This window comes from Eurypyga helias, unplaced genomic scaffold (genome assembly GCF_000690775.1).
Source record: "Eurypyga helias isolate BGI_N326 unplaced genomic scaffold, ASM69077v1 scaffold6214, whole genome shotgun sequence".
Lineage (NCBI taxonomy): Eukaryota > Metazoa > Chordata > Aves > Eurypygiformes > Eurypygidae > Eurypyga > Eurypyga helias.
The window spans coordinates 3,454-26,648 of record NW_010244223.1 but is presented as its reverse complement, the minus strand read 5'-3'; the positions used below and the strand labels follow the sequence as shown (position 1 = coordinate 26,648).

The 23,195-nt window shown below is 37.6% G+C and overlaps 1 protein-coding gene across 1 annotated transcript; it reads right to left on the bottom strand.

The window, feature by feature from the left end:
- Nucleotides 1–1,493: 1,493 nt before the first annotated feature.
- On the bottom strand, nt 1,494–22,853 carry LGSN (lengsin, lens protein with glutamine synthetase domain). The gene is made up of 4 exons (XM_010149671.1): nt 22,824–22,853; nt 14,283–15,276; nt 4,638–4,816; nt 1,494–2,693 (listed from the first exon to the last, which is right to left on the bottom strand). Exons 1-4 carry the CDS (start codon nt 22,851–22,853, stop codon nt 1,494–1,496), a joined length of 2,403 nt encoding a protein of 800 aa, XP_010147973.1.
- Between the last annotated feature and the right edge of the window lie 342 nt (nt 22,854–23,195).

The window sequence follows — 23,195 nt, the reverse complement described above, 5'->3', positions numbered from 1 at the left end:
TGCCAAAGCAAATCAGCCTGGAGCAGAGAACAGCCCCATGATCTTGGGCACCCAAAAAAATGTCAGGTGAGTAAGGGAGAGAAGCTAATCTACCCACCAACCATAATCTGAGAAAAGGGAATGCATTACCATACTTCTTTAGATATTTCCTCTTTCTACCTGAGTATAAAGTGATTTCTTCTTTGCAATACCACAATGTTTTAACATATCAGGTGCTAAATTTCAAGTAGAATACTCTGTAGGGTGAGTGGAAGATCCATCAGCAGGCAACTACCAGGTTTCTGTTCTCACCTTCTAGTTCTGCAAGTTGACAAAGGCATTGACTTAATCTTGTTTTCACTCCACTGATGACCAAACACTCACAAATTTCTACACATAGATCAAAATACTGTGACAAGATAAAGAACATCAGAAATCACTTTAATGTGGAGGTGGCGTATGAAACAAGGGTTATCTTTAATAGTAAAGGATGACAGCAGCAACAGTAACAAAAACAGAGAGTAAATCTAAAACCCACCTCCTGCCATTTCAAAAACTTTATTTTTCTTTAGACCAACTGTCATTTCTAATTTTAGGATGGGTCTTCTCTTCCTCTGTTTTAACCATGATTTGCCATTCTCTGAATTCATGATATTCAGTCATTCTTTCTAGTTTTAACCTAATCTTTCGGTTTGTCTCTTCACAGTCATCTTCTCCATCCTTGATAAGAACAGGTTTCCCAATAAAGTCCAGTTTAAACTCTTCATTCTCTGTCTTCTTTGTTCTTTTTCGCCTCATTTGCCATTCAACTCTGAATTAACCTAATAATTATCAAAACATACATAATACCAGACTTCTTTTAGTATCTTTATCCACTGTGATTCTTGGAAACATCGTTCAGCAGCAGAATTCTTGATGTAGAGATTATTTTATATTGCCTCCTGTCTTTTTATTTGTGCCCATTAAGATACTGATTCCTGACCATAAGTTCTACAGCCTCAGTCCTTTGCCCCACTCTGTACAGTGTTCAACATTCTAACCTAAGTTTTAAATCAAATTCAGACTCTTCTGGCTTAGCAACCCTTCAGCTACTGAACAGGCTGGGAGAAATCCCATAACCATGCTGAAGAAATTCCCCTCCTTCCTCAGTTCTCCTGCACCCACACACCATCCCCCCATCCCCCTGCCCCCAGTAGTTATTCCTACTTTTCTGCACATTATGGACTCCTAATACAGTTGTGCAGTTGCCTTTTTCTTCTTTTTATCAGCAGGTTTGCTCACTTAAATTGAAAAAAAACCCTGTTTTTTTAAAGCCTGTTAATGATATTTCACGAATATCAGCTTTGCACTGTCCTGACTGTTCACAGACAATAAAATACAATCACCATGTACTATACAAATGAGGAAAAAAAATCCCAAAGCATTAAAAACATCTTTATGTATTTACTTATTTCAAGATTCTTAACCATTCACTGTATGCATTCACACAGCATCACCACAGAAGAGTGCTCCGTTTAAATAAAATACCCCAGGCATTTATTCCTTTCGCTATCCATTTCTTCAGTTTCTAACTCATAATGCTTCATGGCAATGAAGTATCGGACAAAAGTTTCACCTAATGCTTCCTTAATGCACGAATCTTTCTCGAGTGCAACAAGAGCATCTTCTAATTTCAGAGGGATTGACGCATGTTTCAGATCAGCAGTGAGATTTTCTTCTTGAAGCATCTCATCATACCTAAGTCCTCTCTTTACTCCATCTAGACCCGCAGCAATAGTAGCAGCAAGCACCAGGTAGGGGTTTGCTGCAGCAGAACTTAATTTATTCTCTATATGAGTGCCTTTTCCACCATGACATTTGACATTAAAGGCACAGCTGTTGTCATTATATGCCCATTTTGCATTTACAGTTTCTTTTGATTCTTTACTGTATTTAGAATAAGGCTTACGGCAGCTGGTTGTAGGAGCCATCAAGCAGCTGATAGCTGCTGTGTGTGCCAAGAGACCTGATAACCAATTTTTTCCAATATCTGAGAGCTCTTCCACTCCATAACCAGCAGAAAACAAATTCTTCTGACCATTCAAATCCCACAGGCTATGTGACAGAGCCCCTGAATTGTAGAATCCTGATTCCGAGAAAAAGCTAGCCACGTAGTTATATTTCTTAGCTACTTCTTTAATGCCTGTTCTAAATGTGAAGGCACTGTCAGCAGCATCTATGCCAAATGCTGGATGAAAAGTGATCTCCATTTGCCCAGGCCCACTGGAAGAAGAAAAGCTTTCAATGTTGGCACCAGCATAATACATTCCTTCAATGAGCTCCTGAATGAAAGTTTGGTCATGGTTATTTAGTATCGTGGCTGCGGGAAAGGATATTGTCTTCGAATTTACAACCTCAGTAATGCCATAAATACAAAATTCATAAGTGAAGGCGGAGTGCAGAGAAAAGCCATTGTCCTGAAGCTGGCTCAGCTGTTTCTTGGCAATGTGCCTCGGTGAGGTCATTAGCGGGTTGCCCAGCACGGTGAAGGAATCGCATATCACTCTCGCAGTCTGCTCAGTCCAGGGCAGAATTCGAAATGTTGATAAATCCGGGTTCAGGATTATGTCACAATTAAAATTGGTTGCATTTATGTAGTCTAATTCATTATCTTTAGGATACAGGGTCAGCTCAAGATAGCTTCTGGGCATTGCAACACCATGAATTGCTTTCTCCTAAACACAGAGCAGAATGACAGATTAGTAAATGAGAAAATAATTCAACACTTTTTTTATGCATGTAAAATGCATAAAACTCAGATTCTCAGTAAAAACAATAATATTTCTCCTAAAAGAACACTAAAATACAGGGATCACTAAAGTGAAGGGCAACAGCCAGCCACTATGCCATTATGAATCAGAACAACCTTCTACAAGATTGGTATAAAAACCCTGGCATCAAGTATCCCAATTACCATTTTTTAAATTTCCATAAAGAACTGAAAAAATTATCAACACCTATCTTGCATGGTGCCTTTATACAATCATGGGCATCACCAGCTAGGTGCAAACTTTGCAAGTCAAATTTCCATCTATAGTTACTATATGAGGCTTTCTTATTTTCTGACCATTTCCTTTACATAGATCCAAGTGACCACACAAGTTTCATGGCAATACGAATTGAGGCTGTGACTTCTTTTCGTGTACCACAACTCTATACCTCACTATTTTTCAGATGGAAAGTTTAAACAAAAGTTCTCACTTTCTGGACTTAATAAGTTTGGGACTAAAATGGAGGGAAGCGCTTCCAAGTGAGAAATTATTCCAGTGTTGCAGTACTCCCCTTCTAGGAAGCAAACAGGATAAACTTATAATTATACTTTCCTCTCCATTTGAACAGAGAGCTTCAGCTTACACAAATGAAATGTAGATAGGACCCCAAGGAAAGATCATCTACCTTCAAACAAGGACCTTTACAACTTACCTTACATTCCAATCTTTCGCTGATGAAAACTACCACAATTCCAAGTTCTATCAAGTGAAATTTGGCTCATGTTTACATCTTACCTTTATTTTTCTAAGGGAAAGGATTACCATCTGAGTGAGCAGAGGAGACAGAACAAACATAAAAAGGGGCAAGATCGGAGCTGAAAAAAGGCAAAATTTTGCCTATCCAGTTGGAAAATTGTTGAAATACTTCAAACTGCTTATGGTGTATCCTGTTAAAATAAATAAATAAAGTCTGCCTTCTCTGAAGTAGGTGGCAGTCGAGTGGTAGAAATTCTCCCTGTGTGACACCCATAACCAAAACTGCTCAGTTTGGTGAATATTGCTCCAACATGTCTGAGCTGTCCTTAACCTACCACCCCTCACAAGAATTACAACGACTGAAAGTTTGTTTTTACAAAATCCAAATGACATCAGAGAGAGCAAATTGTATCTAGAGGATACAGTTTGCAGTTTAGCAATATCTAAAAGGGAAATAACAAAAACATGGCTTAGGCTTTAGAAGAAACTTGAAACAAAAGTGCCCTACATCTTTCCATGCTCATAGCTTTTTTTGTGATCATTCAGTAAAGCTTTAAATGTTCACAGTGATATGTGAGTGAAAGTATATTGTAGTTATGTGCATGAAGTATCACAGAAGCAATATACTGGAAAGGCTGATCAGACAAGGATAAACACAGTGAGGACTGCTTCCTTATTTCCTGAATCACCAATATGGCAGATATTTTTATTAGATCTTCTTCCAACCCAATGTTAATTTTTTACATGATTCATGGCCATAAAATTTCTCACAGCCAAAGTGATTTTCATTGTTTCCTTTCTTCTAGGGTTTACTTCTTTCTTTCAGCAATCTACTGATGTTCAGTAAAACAAAATCTTTATAATGCATTTGACACGAAAAAGAATGTTTGAGGAAAGAGATTATTAGAAGTTGAAAGAATTGAAATTACTAGCATTATTTAATTAGTTTACTATTAGGGGGTACAGAGGAATAGACGATTGCAGTGATGAAAAAAAGTCCAGATCCTTTGGAAACATTAAAAACTGGAGGGAACAGGTAATTTGTTCTAAGTTCAAGTTTCTGCCTTCACTATGAAAACAATATATAAAATATAAATTAAGGACAGGGCCATGAAATTATATAAAGGTACAGCTAGAAACCAAAAAACTTACGTGAAAAAATCGAGAAGGAATATTCTTTGATCTTGACACACCATGGAGGTCTATTGATTCAAATCTGACAAACTGTATGCTGTCCCTGGCCATCTGCTGCTTAATAAATTCAATATGAGAGAACAGGTGAAGGAGAGTTGGACTTCCGAGGCCGTTTACATCAGGCTCTCTGCTGGATGCTGCAAGTGAAGAGGAATGAGCACGTCAAAAAAATAATGAATGCTGGAATACAAGTTGTTCTCTTAAATTAAAAGTGCAATAGTGGGAAACTGCAACATGGAGAGCAAAAACAAAAATAAGAAAAAGGTATGGATCGTAAAATATTTTTGTAAATAAGAACACTTCTTTTTTTCCTAAGGATCCATATAGAATATTATGCTTTTTTTTTTTTTTTCAATGGTCTAAATGCTTTTTTAATATTGGTAAGAGAACAGAGGGGAATCACGCAGTAAACCAGGAATTTCTGAAGGATACCTCAACTGTTTTGTTGGGGTTTTTTAGGAGAAGAAATAGCAGCTGGATACCTATTTTCCACTCAAATATGATAGAATTCAGACACTATATTTCTTCAATGCCTTTGAAAAGTGTATGGATACAGAAACATGACAGAAAGGGCACTTGTCTACTACTAAACCTTTCTCAAGAACTCCTGAGGGGGGCCTGCAGTCTTCTCCACCACAGGAAGCAGAATTTTAGGAGAAGTTTATACATTTATGTGTTTGCCGTTATGGAGTTGTCTTAACTGTATTACAGCAGCTGTAGGACTGTATAAACTTCTTGAAATGAAAGCGGTAACATCTGCATGTAACTTCTGTAATGGAGCAGAGATCTAGGCACAGTGACTTTCACAAACTTCTCAATCTCTCAGCCTATTTTACTTTTGAGTGTCTATATATTGTTATTATTCAAGTTAAACTACATAAGGTATTCATTTCCATGTAGTACATTAAATTAACTAGACCAAGGGTAAAATTTGATATTAAGATACAGAAAAATGTGAAAAAATATTTCTTTCTACATTTCTGGGATGAAGTTCCTCCATTCTTCCAAGGAGGCCGAGAATATGACCAGAAGAATTTTTGCAGATCTTTCAGAACCACAGTGGAAGATCAGCAGCAGCAAGCATTCACCCCTGCCTTTCAAGGAGAATTTAAAGGCTTCATGCTGAGGCTCTACGAAGGTTGGTGGGAGCAATCCAAATCTCTCCAGTACCAAAGTACCCCAACAAGACTGTATCTCCTTTAGCAGTAGCCAGCAGGCACAAAAACCTCTTTTTTTGACCTTTCCTTCAGGGCATGTAGGACTACCAACTGTAAGGCTGTAAGATAGCTCTCCAGCTAGTTCAGCACAAGGCTGTCTGATTATTCCCTGAGGAGAAAGCAAATTAATCCACACTCATAGACTTCTCAAAGCCTTTAAATATTATTGGAGCATTCACCAGCTTCAGATTTTAAGAAGGTGACAAGGATACTTTAGGTCAGTAAAGTAAGAAGTTAATAAGAGTGGTCCCTGAGGAATGACATGTGAAAGCACAGGATAAAATTGTAAGGAAAAGTAAGAGTCCATAGGAAGACAGAGTAAAAATAGAAAAGGTAGAAGCAAGAAAGAAAGGAATTTTGTCGGAACCACTTCTCTTCATGACACCTTTCCCTTTGGCCTGCATCAAAGAGAAGCTGCTTATGAAAATAGCTTTTATCCTGTGTCTTCTATAAACACTAAGGCACTATGTCCATTAAAAGATGTGCATCAAATAAGGAAGTCCTGTTAAAATATTTTGTGTAACACTCACTCTGTTACAGATGCTGCCAAAACACAACAATGAGCAGGGAGGGTATGTAAAGTGGCCTTGTCTTGTACACATCTTCTCAGTAATAGTTATTTGGATACCACTTCAGTTATTCCATAACATTGTTTTACAACATAAATGTGCACTGACGTTTAGTAGATTTGACCTGTTCATGAACCTATCAGGAAGTTTATTAAAAGCTAATAAACTGTGGCTATTCATTAGATTAATAGAGTTTAAAAAAATCTGACAATCTTGCTATCAGTAGCATTTTATTCAGCTCTAAGGACAGAAGCCTGAAGTTTTGACTTTGTAAAAGCAGTGCTCAATCCCTTATTTTACACATGTTTAATTTCCTGTGCAAAGATAGTGTCTACCACCTATCATGTGGAGATTTTAATGTCTTTATATTATTCAAAGAAGTGTTTGAGTGTAACCCTTGACACCAGAATATTGTCAACTTTTGATCTAAATTTTGCAGTTATTTCTTACAATACCCTGAAATGTTGTCAGTTAAATTTGCATCTACTCCACAAACATTTTTCAGGTTAAAACATATATTTCATGAAAAACAACAGTTTTAACTCTGACCCTGACTAAAGTAATTCTTTAAATTCTTTCTTTAAAGTAATTACTCTGATTAAAGTAATTCTTCAATCAGTAGCCCTAAGAAAAATAAATTATATAAAATCAATATCTAATAAAAACATAAAGGTGATATGCATTAATAATAATTATGTATAAAGTAGCTTAAAAGTAAAGCTACAAATATACTTAATTTAAATATCTATCAATAGTAGGCAATTTTCCAGATTTTATTTATCTATATAGCCTTCAAGATAAGTTATTTGAATACATGTATAAATACATTATTAGATTATATGAAATTACATAAATTAACAGAAAAATCTTATAAAATGATGTTTTTTAAAGAACATTAAGCAAGTAAAAATGATTGACTGAAGAAGCAAGAGTTTATCTTCTCCAGTTGGGACTTGTTATGACTAATGAGATCTTTCTAAATAATGAGATTAAAATGTATATGTTGGTCTAGTGTTAGTCTAAAATTAGACTATATACCAGTCTACATAGCCTGCTAGGTATCTAGACAGATACGTATGCGTTTACAATAGCCTTTATCCAAAACTTGTTAGAATTAACAGAAACACTCCTGCAGCTTTCACATACTTTTTGAGGCAGTTCATATTTTATATAATTTGCAGGTACCTTTCCCATTGAAATAATGTTTCTGTAAATTGAATGATAGATGAAATATATCACTGTGACTTAAAATCTCTGAAGGATTTTGAAAATATGAAAGGTAATTTTTTTCTTAAATAATATTAGTGAATAACTACTGACAGCATTTTTCTTCAGCACAGGTGCCAAAATAGATTTCTTGGTAGCCACTAAATAAATCACTGACAAAGTCCATAAAGCCAATGATGACAAAAGTTTGGAAAGATATAGTAGCAAACTGTGTACTCTGTCTTTTCCCAGTTCATAGTCATTATTCAAAACATTAGTTAGTGGAGATATAGAAGCTAATAAGTAAGTATTAGACAGGTCTGATTTAGATGCACAGTCTAATAGTCTCACATTCTTAGGAAGGAGGATTGTGTTCATGATTATAACTGTTTCCCTAGCTCTCTGGGCCTCTCAAAGTCATGTCATTTTTATTTTCATTTCAGAAAATCTACTTATGGAAATACATATGCAAATTTCACAAGATGCTCAGATTTTCATTTTAAAAATCAAATATAAACACTGGCTGGCCATCTTTCTTAAAGTAGAAAGGTACATACAGATCCTTAGATATCTGTATGAAATCAGTAGTACACTAAAAAGCACTTAATGTTTGTTTTTCTATGGTTCTATCTGTATTTCCCATTTAAGTTGCCACTGAGAAACAGTTAGTATTACTCATTTTCCTTTGTAGTTACTACAAAATATCTACAGATATAAACAAATTATCTTCAGATCTTTAAGAAAGATTAATAATGCAAAACGAAAAACATTACAAAAAAACTGAATATCATACAAATTTTATTATTGTTATTTTGAGTGGAAGAGTGGTGCCATTCTTAAATTATTAATATTGAAATCATTTAGATTGCTGAGGGCAGCTGATATCAGGCTAGGACAAATAGTTATCATCAGCTTCATCTTCTAAGCAGCAGCAAAGTTTCACAACAGAAGAAAGTGCATATGTCCCAGATCAATCTGTCATCATCTGCTTGCTCAAAGACATCCTTTCCCATGGTCCCTTATTAAATCGTACTGCATCGAAGGCAAACAATTTCTCAGCTCTATAAGAGGTGACTGTGTCAAACTGATGAAATGAAAAGAACATGCTACATGTTGCCAGGGGACTCGACAATGACAGGAACAGGCTGACCTAACAAAAGTAGGATTACTGCAAACTCTTCACTGAGAAACACGACCACCAATGTAATGTCAAGCAATAACAGCAGACACCAGCAGGCAGACTCCAAACACAAATATTTTCCTCCCACTCTGCCTTCAGCTGTGTCAGATGTGCTCCCCCCTGAAACACTGCTGCTGCAGACATGCAGCTGCTGCGCACCCTCCCCATGCCCCTTGAAATGGCATCAGGGCACTCCTGAGTCCAGTGCTGCATCAGAGCACACATCCCTCTGCTCTGCGGCATGTTGTGGCACCTGTGACTGTCTCACAGTGGTAGGGAAATAAAAATTCTTACAAGTGTAGGAATTTCTATGTCAGTCAAGTCAGTGTTTCATCACGCCAGAGCTGTCTTTGGTATACGCTATTAACACAAAAGGCAAGGCATTCTTTGCAAAATAATCTGCTGAAAGTGAATGGGTTTTGCAGTTCCTCACTGAAAAAGTGGTCTTGTGGTTAGGACCAGAAGGGTTAATATCTGAATTTGTTTTAATTTCTTCTTCATCCTCAGAAATCTAACACATGGTACTCTGAAGATCTACGTGAATGTTGACTGCCTTTATAAAAATTTATACCTTCTGCTGATGATGTCCATTGGCAACGAGTCCCACTGGGTAATCACACACCTACACTCCTCAATCCTATCAAAATTCCTGTCAGTACTAATTTAAATATGCTTGTTCATCCTTACAGGACTCCAGTTTGTGTATTTAAGAACAGCCAGACTACTTGGTTTGTAGAGATTGTTACCTACTGTTTTCACATTTGTCTTCAAACATTAACAGCCTCTATTTCTGAAACCTCAAGTGACAGCTTTTCCTGTGCTCAACATCATTCTTATTGTTAGTATTTTAAGATCCTTTTTTTCTATTCCCATCTGGGTTTTAACATGGAAGCTAGAAATGAGTATTCACTTACATTTGAATAGAACTATTGATGTGAATAGAGATCAGAAGAATTTTCAGTTGAAAAAATTACATAATTTACATTTTTTACCCAAAAAATTTTTGCCAAAAATGTTTACTAATAGGTCAGTAAAGTATTTGATTTCTCAGTTCAAGTACATTAAAAGGTGTTTCTTACCTCTTATTTTTTGCTCCTCTGCAAGATCTCTGACAGGGGAATAAATATGTAAGCATACCAGAAACTTAGGCAGGCAGACAGTAAAAATATTTCACTGTTACTAGAAAGAATGTAAACATCTCCAATGGGTGTCAAGAATTACTGTCTGGATACACCTCTTCCTCTCACAGTCACAGGATGACTAACTTACTATAGGCACCAGAGAAAGATGAGTTGGATCTCACCCATAAGGGGACAAAATAGATCAGAAAGATAGGATGGAAGTGCTGTCTGAGCATTTTTGTTTTGTATAGACTGAGGGGAAAAATGGAAAAATCACACAGAGTCGCAGAGCAGGAAGATCTCAGCTATTGGGATGGAAGATAAAGAAGTTCAGAGTTGTGGTTTGCTTTAAAGAATAATAGCTGCTCTTAGAGCTTGTGAGGTAAGAAAAATAGCAAGTTGTGTATAGCTCAGTTCAGAGGGAAAAGGAAAGAAAGAGACAAAATATGATGGTTTCTTCAATATAAAATAACGACAGAGAAGGTTTAGTAAGCAGCTAAGCTTCAGTCCTGCTATGTTCAAGTTGAGTTCAAAATGTTGAAAAAGAAATATTAAAAAAATTTGTTTTGTTTTGTTAAAGTCATCTTTTACATATTCCTGCCCCCAAATACCAGGTACTGTCCTTTAAAACTGCCTTATTACCAAAAAATAAACACTTCAAACAAGTTAAGAATTACAACATGAGGTTATTCATTGTAATGGAAAAAGGAATTGCTTGTAGGACTGATGAAGTCCACTCTTTAGTATGAAAGACAGCCTGTTAGTAGCTACTTGATATGCTTTTCTTTAAAATGAGAGCTTAGCAAAGGAACTTAGTGCTTGGGGTCAGCACCCACATAACCTATCATGTGATTCTTGGAATGTTCAATTGTCCTTTTTCTGTGCATTTGAAACAGTCACTAGGTAGCTACTGATGTCTGCAACTACAGCTAAGTCATATTTCCTTTCTTCATAAATTTCCTTCTCCCTCCTACAGTTCATGATCACATCCTGGTCATATTTATATGGCCTCACTTGATGTGTGCTCAAGAAGATGAGCCCTGTTGACAGGACCTGCTCCTGGATCTGCTTAGGTTTCTGGGGGCTCAGCTCTGCAGTCTGCACTCAACCTTTTTGTCCCCAGCCACAGGTCAAGATGTACAAAGGGAATTTTAAGCCTCAGGTGACAGCCTGATTCCACGCGACATTCCCTTGTGACAAAGAGAACCCCAAGAGTGTGGTGTATCATGTTCCTTGGAACTTCACATTGCTCAAATAAAGTGAGTTTCTTTGGCCTCCTCTCTGGCTACCATAGTATAAATACCCTAATTCAGTATCATGCCGAACAGCATGTGGTAAGACCTGAGTTCAGAGAGGTCAACATACGTTTACATTATATGCTATATATACTGTACATACAGAGGAGATGACATGTGCTGAAGTGGCCCCTTTGTACAACCAGTTGCCAGAAAATGAGAAGCAATATGCCCTGTTTACTGATGGGTCCTGACGCATCGTAGGGAAATACTGGAGGTGGAAAGCTGCTGTGCAGAGCCCCACCCAACAAGTTTCAGAGACTACTGAAGGAAAACGTGAATTGAGTCGGTTTGCAGAGGTGAAAGCCACCCAGCTGGCTTTGGACATTGCTGAACGAGAGGAATGGCCAGTGCTTTCACTCTATACAGACTCATGGATGGTGGCAAATGCCCTGTGGGGGTGGCTACAGCAATGGAAACATAGCAACAGGCAGAGCAGGGGCAAACCCATCTGGGCTGCCGCCTTATGGCAAGATATTGCTGCATGAGTAGAGTTCAGCTACTTGTCTTAGCCTTTCTACTGCTGACCTCTAGAGATTGTCCCTTAACTGTGTACTTTTGTAACAATAAGGTATATTCCTGCTTTGGCCATGGCATCCAGATGTGCACAGTGCTCAACATAGTAACTAAGTAAATACGCTGGGTACCGTTTATGTAATAATCATATATGTATGTGTAGTCATATAACTTCAGTGCTCTCCTACTTCATTTCCATACTAAAGAAACAAAGAGAGGAAGAGATCAATTTACTTCTTTATGTGTATTTATTAAATCAAAAGTCTGGAAAAAAAAAAATTGATCAAGATTTTGGAATTGAGCAATTTCATAAATTTGAAAACTTGCAAAATACAAGAGGTTGTATTTCAGATCTACTTAGTGTTGAGGTATATTTAGACCAAAGACTTCTCTTCAGGCACTTTGGTAACTGAAATATTCAGGATAATATTTTAGTCATAAAAATTAAAACATTTAGAACTTTATCTTATCAATCATAAATTTTCACCAATAGCAATGAAATACTGGTTATGGAAAGGCTCATTAAAGACTCCAGAATGTTATCTAAAACTTTCTTCTCTTCAGTTGAGTTACTGAACGCATTCAATGAAATTTAAATTTTAACCACTTGCATTTGTAATAAAGTAGAAACTATTTCTGTGCATTCCATTTATTACTGGAAACACACACTGACCCCTATAGTTCGTTTGGTCAGAGCCAAGTGGAATCCAAATCTCATGAGATCCCAAAACTTTTGGGTTTGGATTTGTTTCTGATGAGACAAAAGAGTTTTTACCCACCTCCCTTCATAGTTAGTTCTCACCTATAATTTTCCTACAGTCATTGCTACTGCCAGTGATACAGAGTAGGATTAACCTCCAGTAACTTAAGGTATTTCACAGTCAGGGAAATAATCTAAAGAAATATCATGGCACATCTTCCCTATTGAGTGGAAAAATATGCACACCTCCAGAGGTCAATTTCTCATCAACTCTTAATATCTCTTTGAAAAAAAAAATGCCTGTCTTTCTGTACTGACTAGGCAATAAGGTTGGATTAGCCACTTCACTTAAGTAAAATTGGGTTGAAATCTCCCTGTGGAATCTACAGTTAATCTCATTATTTACCTGTACCTTGTAAATGGTGTTATGACAAAGAATAGTTATTCCTATATTTTAAAATGTATTTGGTGATTTTGCAGGTAATGAGAAAACAGTAGCAATTTAGATCTGAAAATGTATTTCACCAGCCTTTCAGCAATGCAAAAAACAATGAAATCTGGAAAGAGAACAGCATGAATGTAGGCTGAGAAATAATTCTCTACACTCTCTATTCTAATAGATATGAATAGTGAGTGGTTTGAGCACGAAATATCTTTTCAAAGCTTTTTTATTTCTCATGCAGTGCCCTGAGTTAGCACTGATAATGTTCATGGATCTCTTGTTCAGACTTGTTCAAACTGGGAAACACAATATATCTACTGAGAAATCCTGCTGTAGCTAACAACATTTGATATATTCAAACTGTCTGTTTTCTGAGTATGTATAGCAATATTTCTACCCATCTGAAAGAAGACTTTAAATAAAGCAGGACAACTAAATATTGTACAAATTTAATTGCTACCATTATATTTTATTATGCGTTTAATGATGGACAAGTTATTTTATCAATTAAGAGATAAGATTCATATTTCTTTTATCTTGTGAAATAAGACAAAGGGTAAGATATCTACCTTGAAAAGCTGATAATATGTTTGGAGCTTCATGCTCCTGGAAATTTATTAATCTGATATCTGTCCAAATGGCAAATTGTTGTTTCTGTGCTTCCTGGAATAGACACAAAACAACTAATTGCTCAAAGCCATTACATTATCATAGCTAATGGTAGCTTTCAGTTTGCTGATCTTGCTAGCCCAAAAGTATAACCTTTACAGTTTCAAAGAGACCACAGCCTATTAGTAGCAATTAATTGGCTCTATAAGCACTTCCAAAATGGACTTATTGAACAGCATGAAGATAAGTGTAAATTCTCTACTTCATTTGCTTTTCTTCCCCTATAGTTTATATTAGATGATTTTGCATTCCAGTCCTCTCACTGGACAGATAATTGAAAGCATCATCTCTACATGGGAGTGATTTCCACTGTCGAAAATGCTAACAAAAAGGAAATTTTAAGAGGCCCAGACACCATCAGAGCTTTGCAGTGTCTAGCAGACCTTTGAGAAATGTTGCCTGAGCTCTGTTTAAATGAGGAAATATTTCAGTTTTAGTGAAAAAGACATGGCCGCTTGTTCATGTCAGGTTTTGGTAGGCAGCTGGGCTTCCTAAATGCCTTAAAAAAAAAAAAAAAGCAGCATAGGCGTAGCATACAACTTCTGATCCATCCCAATCACACAGAAACCACGGGTGTCAATTCTCACATGCGTCAGCTCTGACTAAAGTTTGCAGCTTAACAAAACCCCACAAAAGAATGGTAGCATTTTCTTTAAGAGGACAGCAGGTGATGTTTAAATACCCTTACCAGCGTGGCCTGCAGAGGAGTCAAACTGGACATCAGGAGCCGTGCTCTCCTCGTGTGTCGAAGCTGCCGGTAGTCTCAGAATGAGTTGATCGATGTCGCTTCCTGCTATTTGCTGCTGATCAGACCCGGCAGAGCTGAGGACCAGGAGAGGTGTGCTCTGCTGCCCCACTCCCTCCTTGTGGAAGCTGTAGTACTTTCGATTCTTCTCTCCAAAATGGGGACTCATAGTCTCAAAAGGTCGGCCCTGCTTGTCAGCTGTTTTCTCCCGTGGCTTCGAATTTTTCTGAGAAAAAGTGCCACCTCCCTGGCTACTGTAATTGGGCCCATAAGCAGGCAGAGGACGTTCATTCAGCAGGTTTTTCAGCTCTTGCAAACTTCGTTTAGAAATGTCAGGTGGCCCTGTGAAGGACTCTGCAGTGCCGCTTCCTTGTGTGGGTACTGTACTGCTCAGGGAACTCGTCTTGGTCATACGAAACTTGGCATCCTCTTCCATCCCACCCTGTTCTTCTTGCTTACTCTCTGCCTTCTCACTGCCCTCTCCCCTGCGCACTGCCTCTGTGTACCCCGTTTTCCCTGCGCTCCTCGCAGGTTGCACGTCCATGGGCATCTCCATTTTAGCTGGTGTATCTATTTCCTCTTTCATTTTTCCTGTTATTCTTTTCCCAGCATCAGCAGTTTCCTGGACTTCTTGTGTTTCTCCAGACATGTCTTCTTTCACATCGCTGCCAGTATGGGAACCCTCATGACCTCCCCTGTCCTTCTGTACTGGAGGAAAGCTAGTCAGGTTTTGAAAAGGCTGGTCTAATGGTGGTTCTAAGCGACCAGTTGTTCCTTGAAAGGGACAAGGATCTGGGTTTTTTGAGGTGTGGGACAGATCCATCTTCTCATTTTCTAAAGGAGGAATGTGCTTTGTAGGATCTCTGACTCCCTTTTTCTTTCTGAAACCACATATATTGTTGCCATCAACTTCATCATTGTCACTTTCAGATGTGTTCTGTAACCAGCAATAAAATATACAACCAAATACGCATGAATGAAACAGAACATGGCAATGGAGTACTACCACCTGCTACATTTACGTTGTAGTACTTTTTTCCTGCTGATGGAGGTCTCTATGGACACTTACTGACACTCAAATTCTGCTATTTATATCTTTTAAAATCTCACTGAATTCTTTGTCTTATGTTTAAGAAGGAAATTGGTGAAAATGCCTTCATAACACAGTTTTCAGGAAGATTTAGTAGATTAAAATATAAGACATACAGTGTGTGACATTTGTCCAACATGCACCCTTTAAATGGGAAAAAAACATATTTTAATAATTACATTTAAATATATTCTTGCTCATTTTAAAAACATTTCTATTTATAAAGGAAATTTATAACCCTGAAACACAGAACACTGGCAATCCTTTTAAGTGTGGTGAGTGAAACCTGAAAATAAAGAGCTTTTACATGAATTTCAGGATCTAATTTGGCCAAATAACTGAACTTCCAGGGCAGTGATCAAAAGGAAAAAACCTTATTTGGATGTGTAACCAGGAAAGAACTAGACGATGATGTTTCCCTTTATAAATGTTATTGATATGATTCATGTTGTTGTGCTGGGAGCAGATTTTAAAATGCATTCAAACATGTGGAGAAGGTGAAAAAAGCAACTACAAAAATTAATTTGCTTACATTATCTCAAGGAATATCAAGACCTGTATGGATCATCATCCCTTCTAAGTATCCTGATCCTACCAGAAGTGTGATTAATCTGACGGTGACAGGGAAAAGGACAGGATATCAAAACCAGATACTTTCAAATTAAGAAATAGCAGATAATTTAATATGCTTGATTAATTAATTCAAAAACTATTAAGGTAGGGATTGAATATTCTTTAAAAAGACTCTGTAATATAGTTTAACCAAAATATAAATCACTCCATAGCTGATCATAAATTGTTACATTGCTTATTAATACCTACTCAAACATGTATTTAAGACTCAGTAGCTTAACCAACAGTCCTTGGTTTGCTTGGGTTGGGCTGAAATTGACACCCATGGAAACACTGGGAAATCAAGAGCTACCCTCTGAATGAGACCTTTCTTTACCTTTCCCAGAAATTAATAATCTGCAGTCTCTTCAATTTCTGAATTTCCAGAAGAAGTAGGGAACTACACAAAATCAAATGAATAGCAGCCTGGATAAGGCAAAAGAGATTCCTGTTGGCAGACAAAAGCACGTAGAAGAAAAGGCAGCAGCGGTGTCTGATGTGCATATGGAAGGAAACACTTACATGGCCTCCATTAAGATCATTAACACCTCCCTTTTTCTAGGTTATTCCTTCCTATTTTCTCTATTTTCTCATTATGCTATTTTCCATCATTATCTAGTCATAAAAAAGGCTTATGGCTTCTCTCCAAACATCAAGCTCACAGAAGTATTTCCTACCTCTCTCCCCCTTGCTTTAAATTTCTGTATTGTGCTGTACTTAGAGCTGCCTTGGAAACTCCCCAGGACATTGCTGTTAGCACAGAAGACAGCTGGCTGGCAGCTCTATAGTCAGGACAGGCCACCCTGTGCCTGTAACTCCCATGCATGTGTCTCGACAAGGACATAGTTGTGATGACCACTTGCAATCAAACACGCTTACTGGCTCATTCACAAATGAAATCCCTGCTTACCCCAGTTTTACCACTCAGTTTTTAATGAATCAATTTCTTCATCAAAAGGCTTGGGTTTATCATCATAAAATGGTTTGTGTTTGAAGTGACTTTAAAGATCATCTAGTTCCAATCCCCCTGCCATGTGCAGGACACCTTCCACTAGACCAGGTTGCTCAAAGCTTCGTTCATGCCTGTTCCAGTGCCTCACCACCTTCTCCATGAAGAATTTCTTCCTGATGTCCAAGCTAAATCTACCCACTTTCAATTTAAACCTGTTACCCCTTGTGCTGTTACTATTCCTATGATACACCCTATAATACCCTATTAAATAATTCTGGATGTATTGGTGACACCTCTACACACTCACCCATGCAGAATAGGCCTAATTCCTATGGTTCTGCATCATTATCAAATGTAATGAAGAAACTTTTCTGAATAACTAAGCAGACAAAAACTGCTTATAATGGAGAATTAATAGAGAATTTTAACACCTTCATTAGTAATACAGGAAATGAAACCTGTGGGGTGAAAGAGTAGGGGTGGAGGAACCAGTGTCTGCGAAATGGACAAACCTAAATAATTTTGAAATAAAAGAGACATAAAATTAAATTTCTAGATGTATAAAATTTGGGGAGAAAGGAGAGAAGAGTTCCGGCTATGAAAGCTATAGTTGTAAAACAACTGTATTTATTAATGAATTTATAAAAACATATTTACTTAATTATGCTTTGTGGCAGAGGTTGCCATCATTAAAGTATCCTGACTTCCACTTTATGAAGTCTTCAGAATTCTTTTGTTTCCTTTGAATAACTCAAAACCAGTAACATAATTATAACACTACTTGCATTTCTGCTTTAAAATGTATTCCCACTCTCTTTGCTTAAAGGTAACCATTAAAAATGTTGATGTTAGACTAAGCTTTTGCCTGTTGTCCCTACAGTAGATCACTGAAAAATGTTCAAGAAAATGACTGAGGAAAAGGTTAGCACATCCATTTTTACACCACCTATATACTGAAGTCAGTCAAAGAGGAGTTCATGTATCAAAAGCAAAACATCACAAAACCGCGTTCTCCTAATTAGCCATTCTAAATGGTTTCATGAACACAAGGTACCATGCCCACATTATAATCATTACCAAAACACATTGCTTCTGAATAGAGATGAGCAGGGTAAGGACTGATCACTTGTAAATTTGTTAATAGGAACATTAATTTGGAAGAAAACTCTAATAACTAATGTGTCTATAGTAGTCTGCAAAGGGTTTATTTTCCATTAAGAACTTGAGGCTATGGCATTGCATTTTGATCACAGACCTGAAAGAGACACTGTGCCCATTGCTCTTAAACAAAAACTAGTATTTTTACCTTCAAATGAACAAAACTCTTAACATTGATACAGAGAGCAACCTATGCATTACTTAAGGTCCTCAGCACAAAGCACACAGTGACTTCGTGCAGGAGAATGATTTTTAATTTCTAAATAAACTCAGACATTTATGGACTTTCATTTAGAAATCATTCACAGTATTTCCTGCAGTGAATTAAACAGTGTTAGGTCTGTTGAAAGGTAAAGAACCAGCATCCTTTCATACTAAAGAGAGTCATATTCATAAGTTATGACACAGCCTTACTTGTCTAGTAGTTTACATGGTGTTTACCATCAGAAAAGACCTAGTACCTGGGCACAGAGGGGAGAGCACCCAGGAAATAGGACTTACAAAATAACTCCTTAACTTTGTATTTCTAGCAAGGGGTTTTTTTCTGCAGAAGACAGGGATGATTAAGTAAAAAAAAACATCTGGAAAGAGTTACAGTGTAAATGAGCTGGATACAGATTGTGGCTTAATTTCATGGAACCGTATGTCCTGCCATGCTGAAAGGAAAGCAAAACAGTCATGGTATTATGGTTCTATGATTTTAGTAATATGGCAAAAGTTCTGACTATTTTTTATTTCATTGCTGAATGTTCCTATATTTTTGGTTTTGTGTGACAACAGTAACAGGAGATGCTCGAGCTACTTGAAAGCTCTTTTAGCCGGCATTTGTTTCAGCATCATTCTATATTTGTTTGTTTGTTTTCAAATATTTACTGGCACCCTAAGTCTAGAAAGTTTCAGAATTTGTTTGCCTTCCTTAGCAAGTGAACACCCAGGTAGTGATTTGAATATTCCTGCCATAATGATTAGGTCCACAATATAAACAGTGTCTTCCACATTATGCAACAAAAGTGAGATTCAGATTTTTCTTTCTAAAAATGCATCTGGTGTTAATTGTCACTGATAGATATTGGTACTCCCTCACATTCCGATTTCCATCAGGACTTCTTGCCCCAGTACTGCGTCTCATGCTGGTACACCAATTCCCTCTGCACTGGCGGTTCGTGCCTGGTAAGGTTTCAGGAGAGGTGGACCACTGCAAGTCCTACAACAGGCAGGAAGGTAAGAGACGGATCCGGCTTCATTTCCCCTTATGGATAATCTCAACTCAGGCAAATAACAGTTTTGCTTGTCTTCACCAGACACCTACTGTATCACCTCAGGTACCCAAGAGTGTGGACACCTGTGACTACCAACAGGGAATAAGGGCTACACCTGTCCATTACAGCAGCATATTAGGGCACCATGCACATAGGAAGAGGAGAGAATAGAGGACAATATCAGCAAGCAAATATTTCAGCACAGTGAAGATGAAATGGGTCGCTCAACTTAACCCAATTACATGCCACTTGTGGCATGCCATCAGGCTTCTACAGCTGATAGACATTTTATATCTTGTGGTATCAGAAAGCATACATCTAAAGCAATTTTTCTTAATCCGTTTGTTTTCCCTTTTAGGCTTTGTACAAACTCTGAAGTGGAACATTGACTGTATCATGAAATACAACACTGCCAAACTGCGGTTCATCTGTAAACCTGCCAATCGGCAAGCTGAGAACATTTGGAAATGTAAACTGTTGCCTTTGGGAGGAATAACAACTGCTGAGATTTCTGGGGTGTGAAATACAGGTGAAAATCCAAGGAAATTCTTGAACTTTTGCCTTGAAAGGCTTTTATAGGTGACTGAAAATATGTCTGTAATGTTCTATGAGACAAAGTCAGAGCTACAAAGGGGACCTTCTATTTGTCTCCTACTTCTTCTTTGCTCCATGATCTCAGGCATGACTGCAAATGCCATTAGGGTTCATAAAGCTCTCAAAATTATTGCCAAAAAGAGACAGAGAAATGAGAAAAAGAAACTCACACTATAGCATTTGAAAGGAAAAAGGGATAAAGCGAGTTAGTTTAAAAGATGCTCTGGATAACGGCAGATGAATAGCTGTAGAAGGACTTCTATCACAGCAAAAGGTGAAAGACACAAAGTACAACTCTAGCAGGAGATTTTCGTATGTCCAATCAACAAGATAAACCAATTTTCCTGCTATTGGCTACCCAAAAAAGTGGTGCAGCCACTCAGCAAAATGCACTGGGGTCTCAGTTACATTCTCATTTTCTCTTTTGTTTCAGGTCATTAACCCATTTTAGCCATTATTTTAACTGATTGTTAAGAGGTCAAATTGTGATGATCTTCCTGAGTTGCTGCTAAAGATTTTTCAAGAATGAAAGATTCATTTTGCAAAGAACGTCTAAATCTGGTATAACTAAGTTAGAAAACATGTGAAACCAAAAAAATCCTCCTAAACAAAAAAGTCAGCAACAGGTATGGCTTGGTTGGCTGATTTTTTTATTTATGAAAACTTAAACTGCTTCACTAACATTTGACTTTGTCTTTTCTATCATATGAAACAATGTTGAAAAACAGAAATTAAATGTTTCCAATCTAAAAAAATCTTAAAATACCATTCAAATTGTGTTGACTTGTGATATTACTCACATTGTTACTTTCAAAGTAACACAGTTTCTCAAAGTATTTCCATTGCTATGGAACTGCAAACGCTGAGGAACTTTCTCTGACTCACTTTGGCTGTTACCCTTTACAGCTCAAGTTTAATTAAACTTTCCATGTGGTAATCAATCTCAAAAAAATAGAAGACGGGTCTTAGGAAGAGATGCTGCTTAAGACGTTAGACAACAATGCCCATAAAGCAAGTATGCCCGTACCCAAGTGCTTTCTCCACCCCTTGCCCTGACAGCTGAAAAGCGTTGCCCAGCTGCTCCCCCAGTATCCAGGCAGCAAAGGAGCAGAGGACACAGGAACAAATCATCTAGTGCCTGGGAATTAACTGGAGTCCCTGGAGCTACACAGGTTTGTACCAGGAGGGAATCTGGCCCATGAAGTCATATGGAGGACAACACAGACATATCCAGGGAGTAGCTCCAGACACAGAAGGAGGTTTTGGCTCTCATGTGCAGTGCTAAAACAATGTGTGCTACAATAAACAGACAGCGCTGGCTTGTAAGCTAGAGACACAATGATGACAGCGTATTGTCAAGACACTGCTGTGACTAATTTCTCCCTCAGTGACTTTGCTTGATGAAGTGGTTCTTTGAGAGTGATTTACTGCTACAAACACCTCCCAGGGAAGGACCTGCAAGTGGCTTAAATGTTAGGTACATGTGACTATTTTGCAGTTAGAGAAGCTGAAGCGCAGACTTGCCATAGGTCACAGTAAGATGCGTTGTAATGTTAGAAGCAGAAGCAAAGTCTCCTTCCCTCTTTGAAACTTTTAAATATACTCAAGATGATTAACATACTTAATGGGAAAATTAATGGAATGAGTTCAGCTCACAATATTGTCACTTATTTTCACATCTGATGTCTGCCTTTATTGGCCACTCCCATCCAAAGCCTCCATACTATATATGCAATTATTAGATGAGCTCCTCAGGATCATTGATTCTCTTACTGCCTCAAAGCATCAGAGTTGTCTTTGTGGCAAGGTTATTTGCAAATACTTTTCTTTGGACTATGGCACCTGTACCATGTAAACCAAAATCCCTGAAGTAAGAGAAAGTCTCAATATGAAGATGCTGATCCTGCCTTCTCAGTGATTTGGGACCACAAAAGTACACTGGTGGTGTCATCACCAATTTGTGGAAGTGTAAATGAGATCTAAAAGCAGGATCCATTTAACAGCTGACTAATCCTCAGGAAGACATGTGCAAGGGAATGAACTTAATGATCTACAAGACTTTTATGTCTAACTTCTGTGACTCATTTCATATACAAAGATGGTCCAGAAGGCAGTCAATGACTGGGTAGGTGCATCTCTGGCATATAAAGTATCCATTTGTTCACCTTGATAAAAATATCTAGTAGCCTCAGGAAGTCTGCCTGCACCATCATTTGGAAGCCACATTATATCTTTCTCAATATTTTAAATGAAATTTTACTTTCACATTTTCACAATGAGATCTTCTGGACACTAATCAACATAATAGGTACTCTTTTTTTTTTTTTTATTCAACTTTGTTGAAAGTATATGTTACAACTTCAGGACCAGAATATATATTAAAACGTACTCATACAGAAATTGAACACCTCTATTTAGGTCGGTAGCCTGATTCAAGAATGTCATTTTCTCATTCAGGTCAGACTCTAGTCCACAGATTGTAGTGCTGTCATTCACATTAATGAAGCCAATCTGTTTTCCCACAAATATTAATGGGACCAGATTTTAGACCTCTATTTCTGTTACTTTTGACAGAGTTATAAATTAACAGCACAGGAACTTAAAATATGTTAGATTTGCTTCCTAAGGCAAATGGGGTTTTCTTTGGCCTAAACAAAAAGCATTTTTGACCTGCATTTGCTTCAGAATTAGACCATGCTCAACATATGAGCATGAGGAGCCTTGCACACAATCCACAATGAAATATTCACTCACCTGAAATCTTGATATATTTTATATCAGCAAATCTGTTCAACAATCATTCACAGTCAGTCTCGTACCTGCTGAGTAAGATCTTCCTTTTTGTTCATGTCCACTTCATTCTAGTTCAGGTCACCATTAGAAATGGTCCAGTAAAAATCTAGTAGACAGGCATCCCATATTTATAGGCACAGGTACAATAAATGTTAGTTAGAATTGCTGTAAAGTTCTTTTCCCAGAAGGCCACGCAGATGACGAACCATAAAGAGCAACCCCAATGCTTCATGGCCAAGAGCACCACTTTCTGGAACAGTGTTGAAGTGGTAAACCAACAAATGCATATCACTAGCTGCCTGCCTGCCTGGGAACAAAGACAACCGAGTATAAAAGCTTTTCTCTTCACAAAAGGCTTTTGTCCTGCAACAAGCCATTTCTGTTCTGGAATAGAAGCC

What these genes read in the sequence shown, in the direction of transcription:
- LGSN (XM_010149671.1), bottom strand. Translation starts at nt 22,853, where the DNA reads ATGAACAAAAAGGAAGATCTTACTCAGCAG. An exon ending in CTCCTCTGCAGGCCACGCTG is followed by an intron (nt 4,817 to 14,282) that starts GTAAGGGTATTT and finishes CTTCACTTGCAG; the next exon opens with CATCCAGCAGAGAGCCTGAT. An exon ending in TTCCTTCTCGATTTTTTCAC is followed by an intron (nt 2,694 to 4,637) that starts GTAAGTTTTTTG and finishes CTCTGTGTTTAG; the next exon opens with GAGAAAGCAATTCATGGTGT.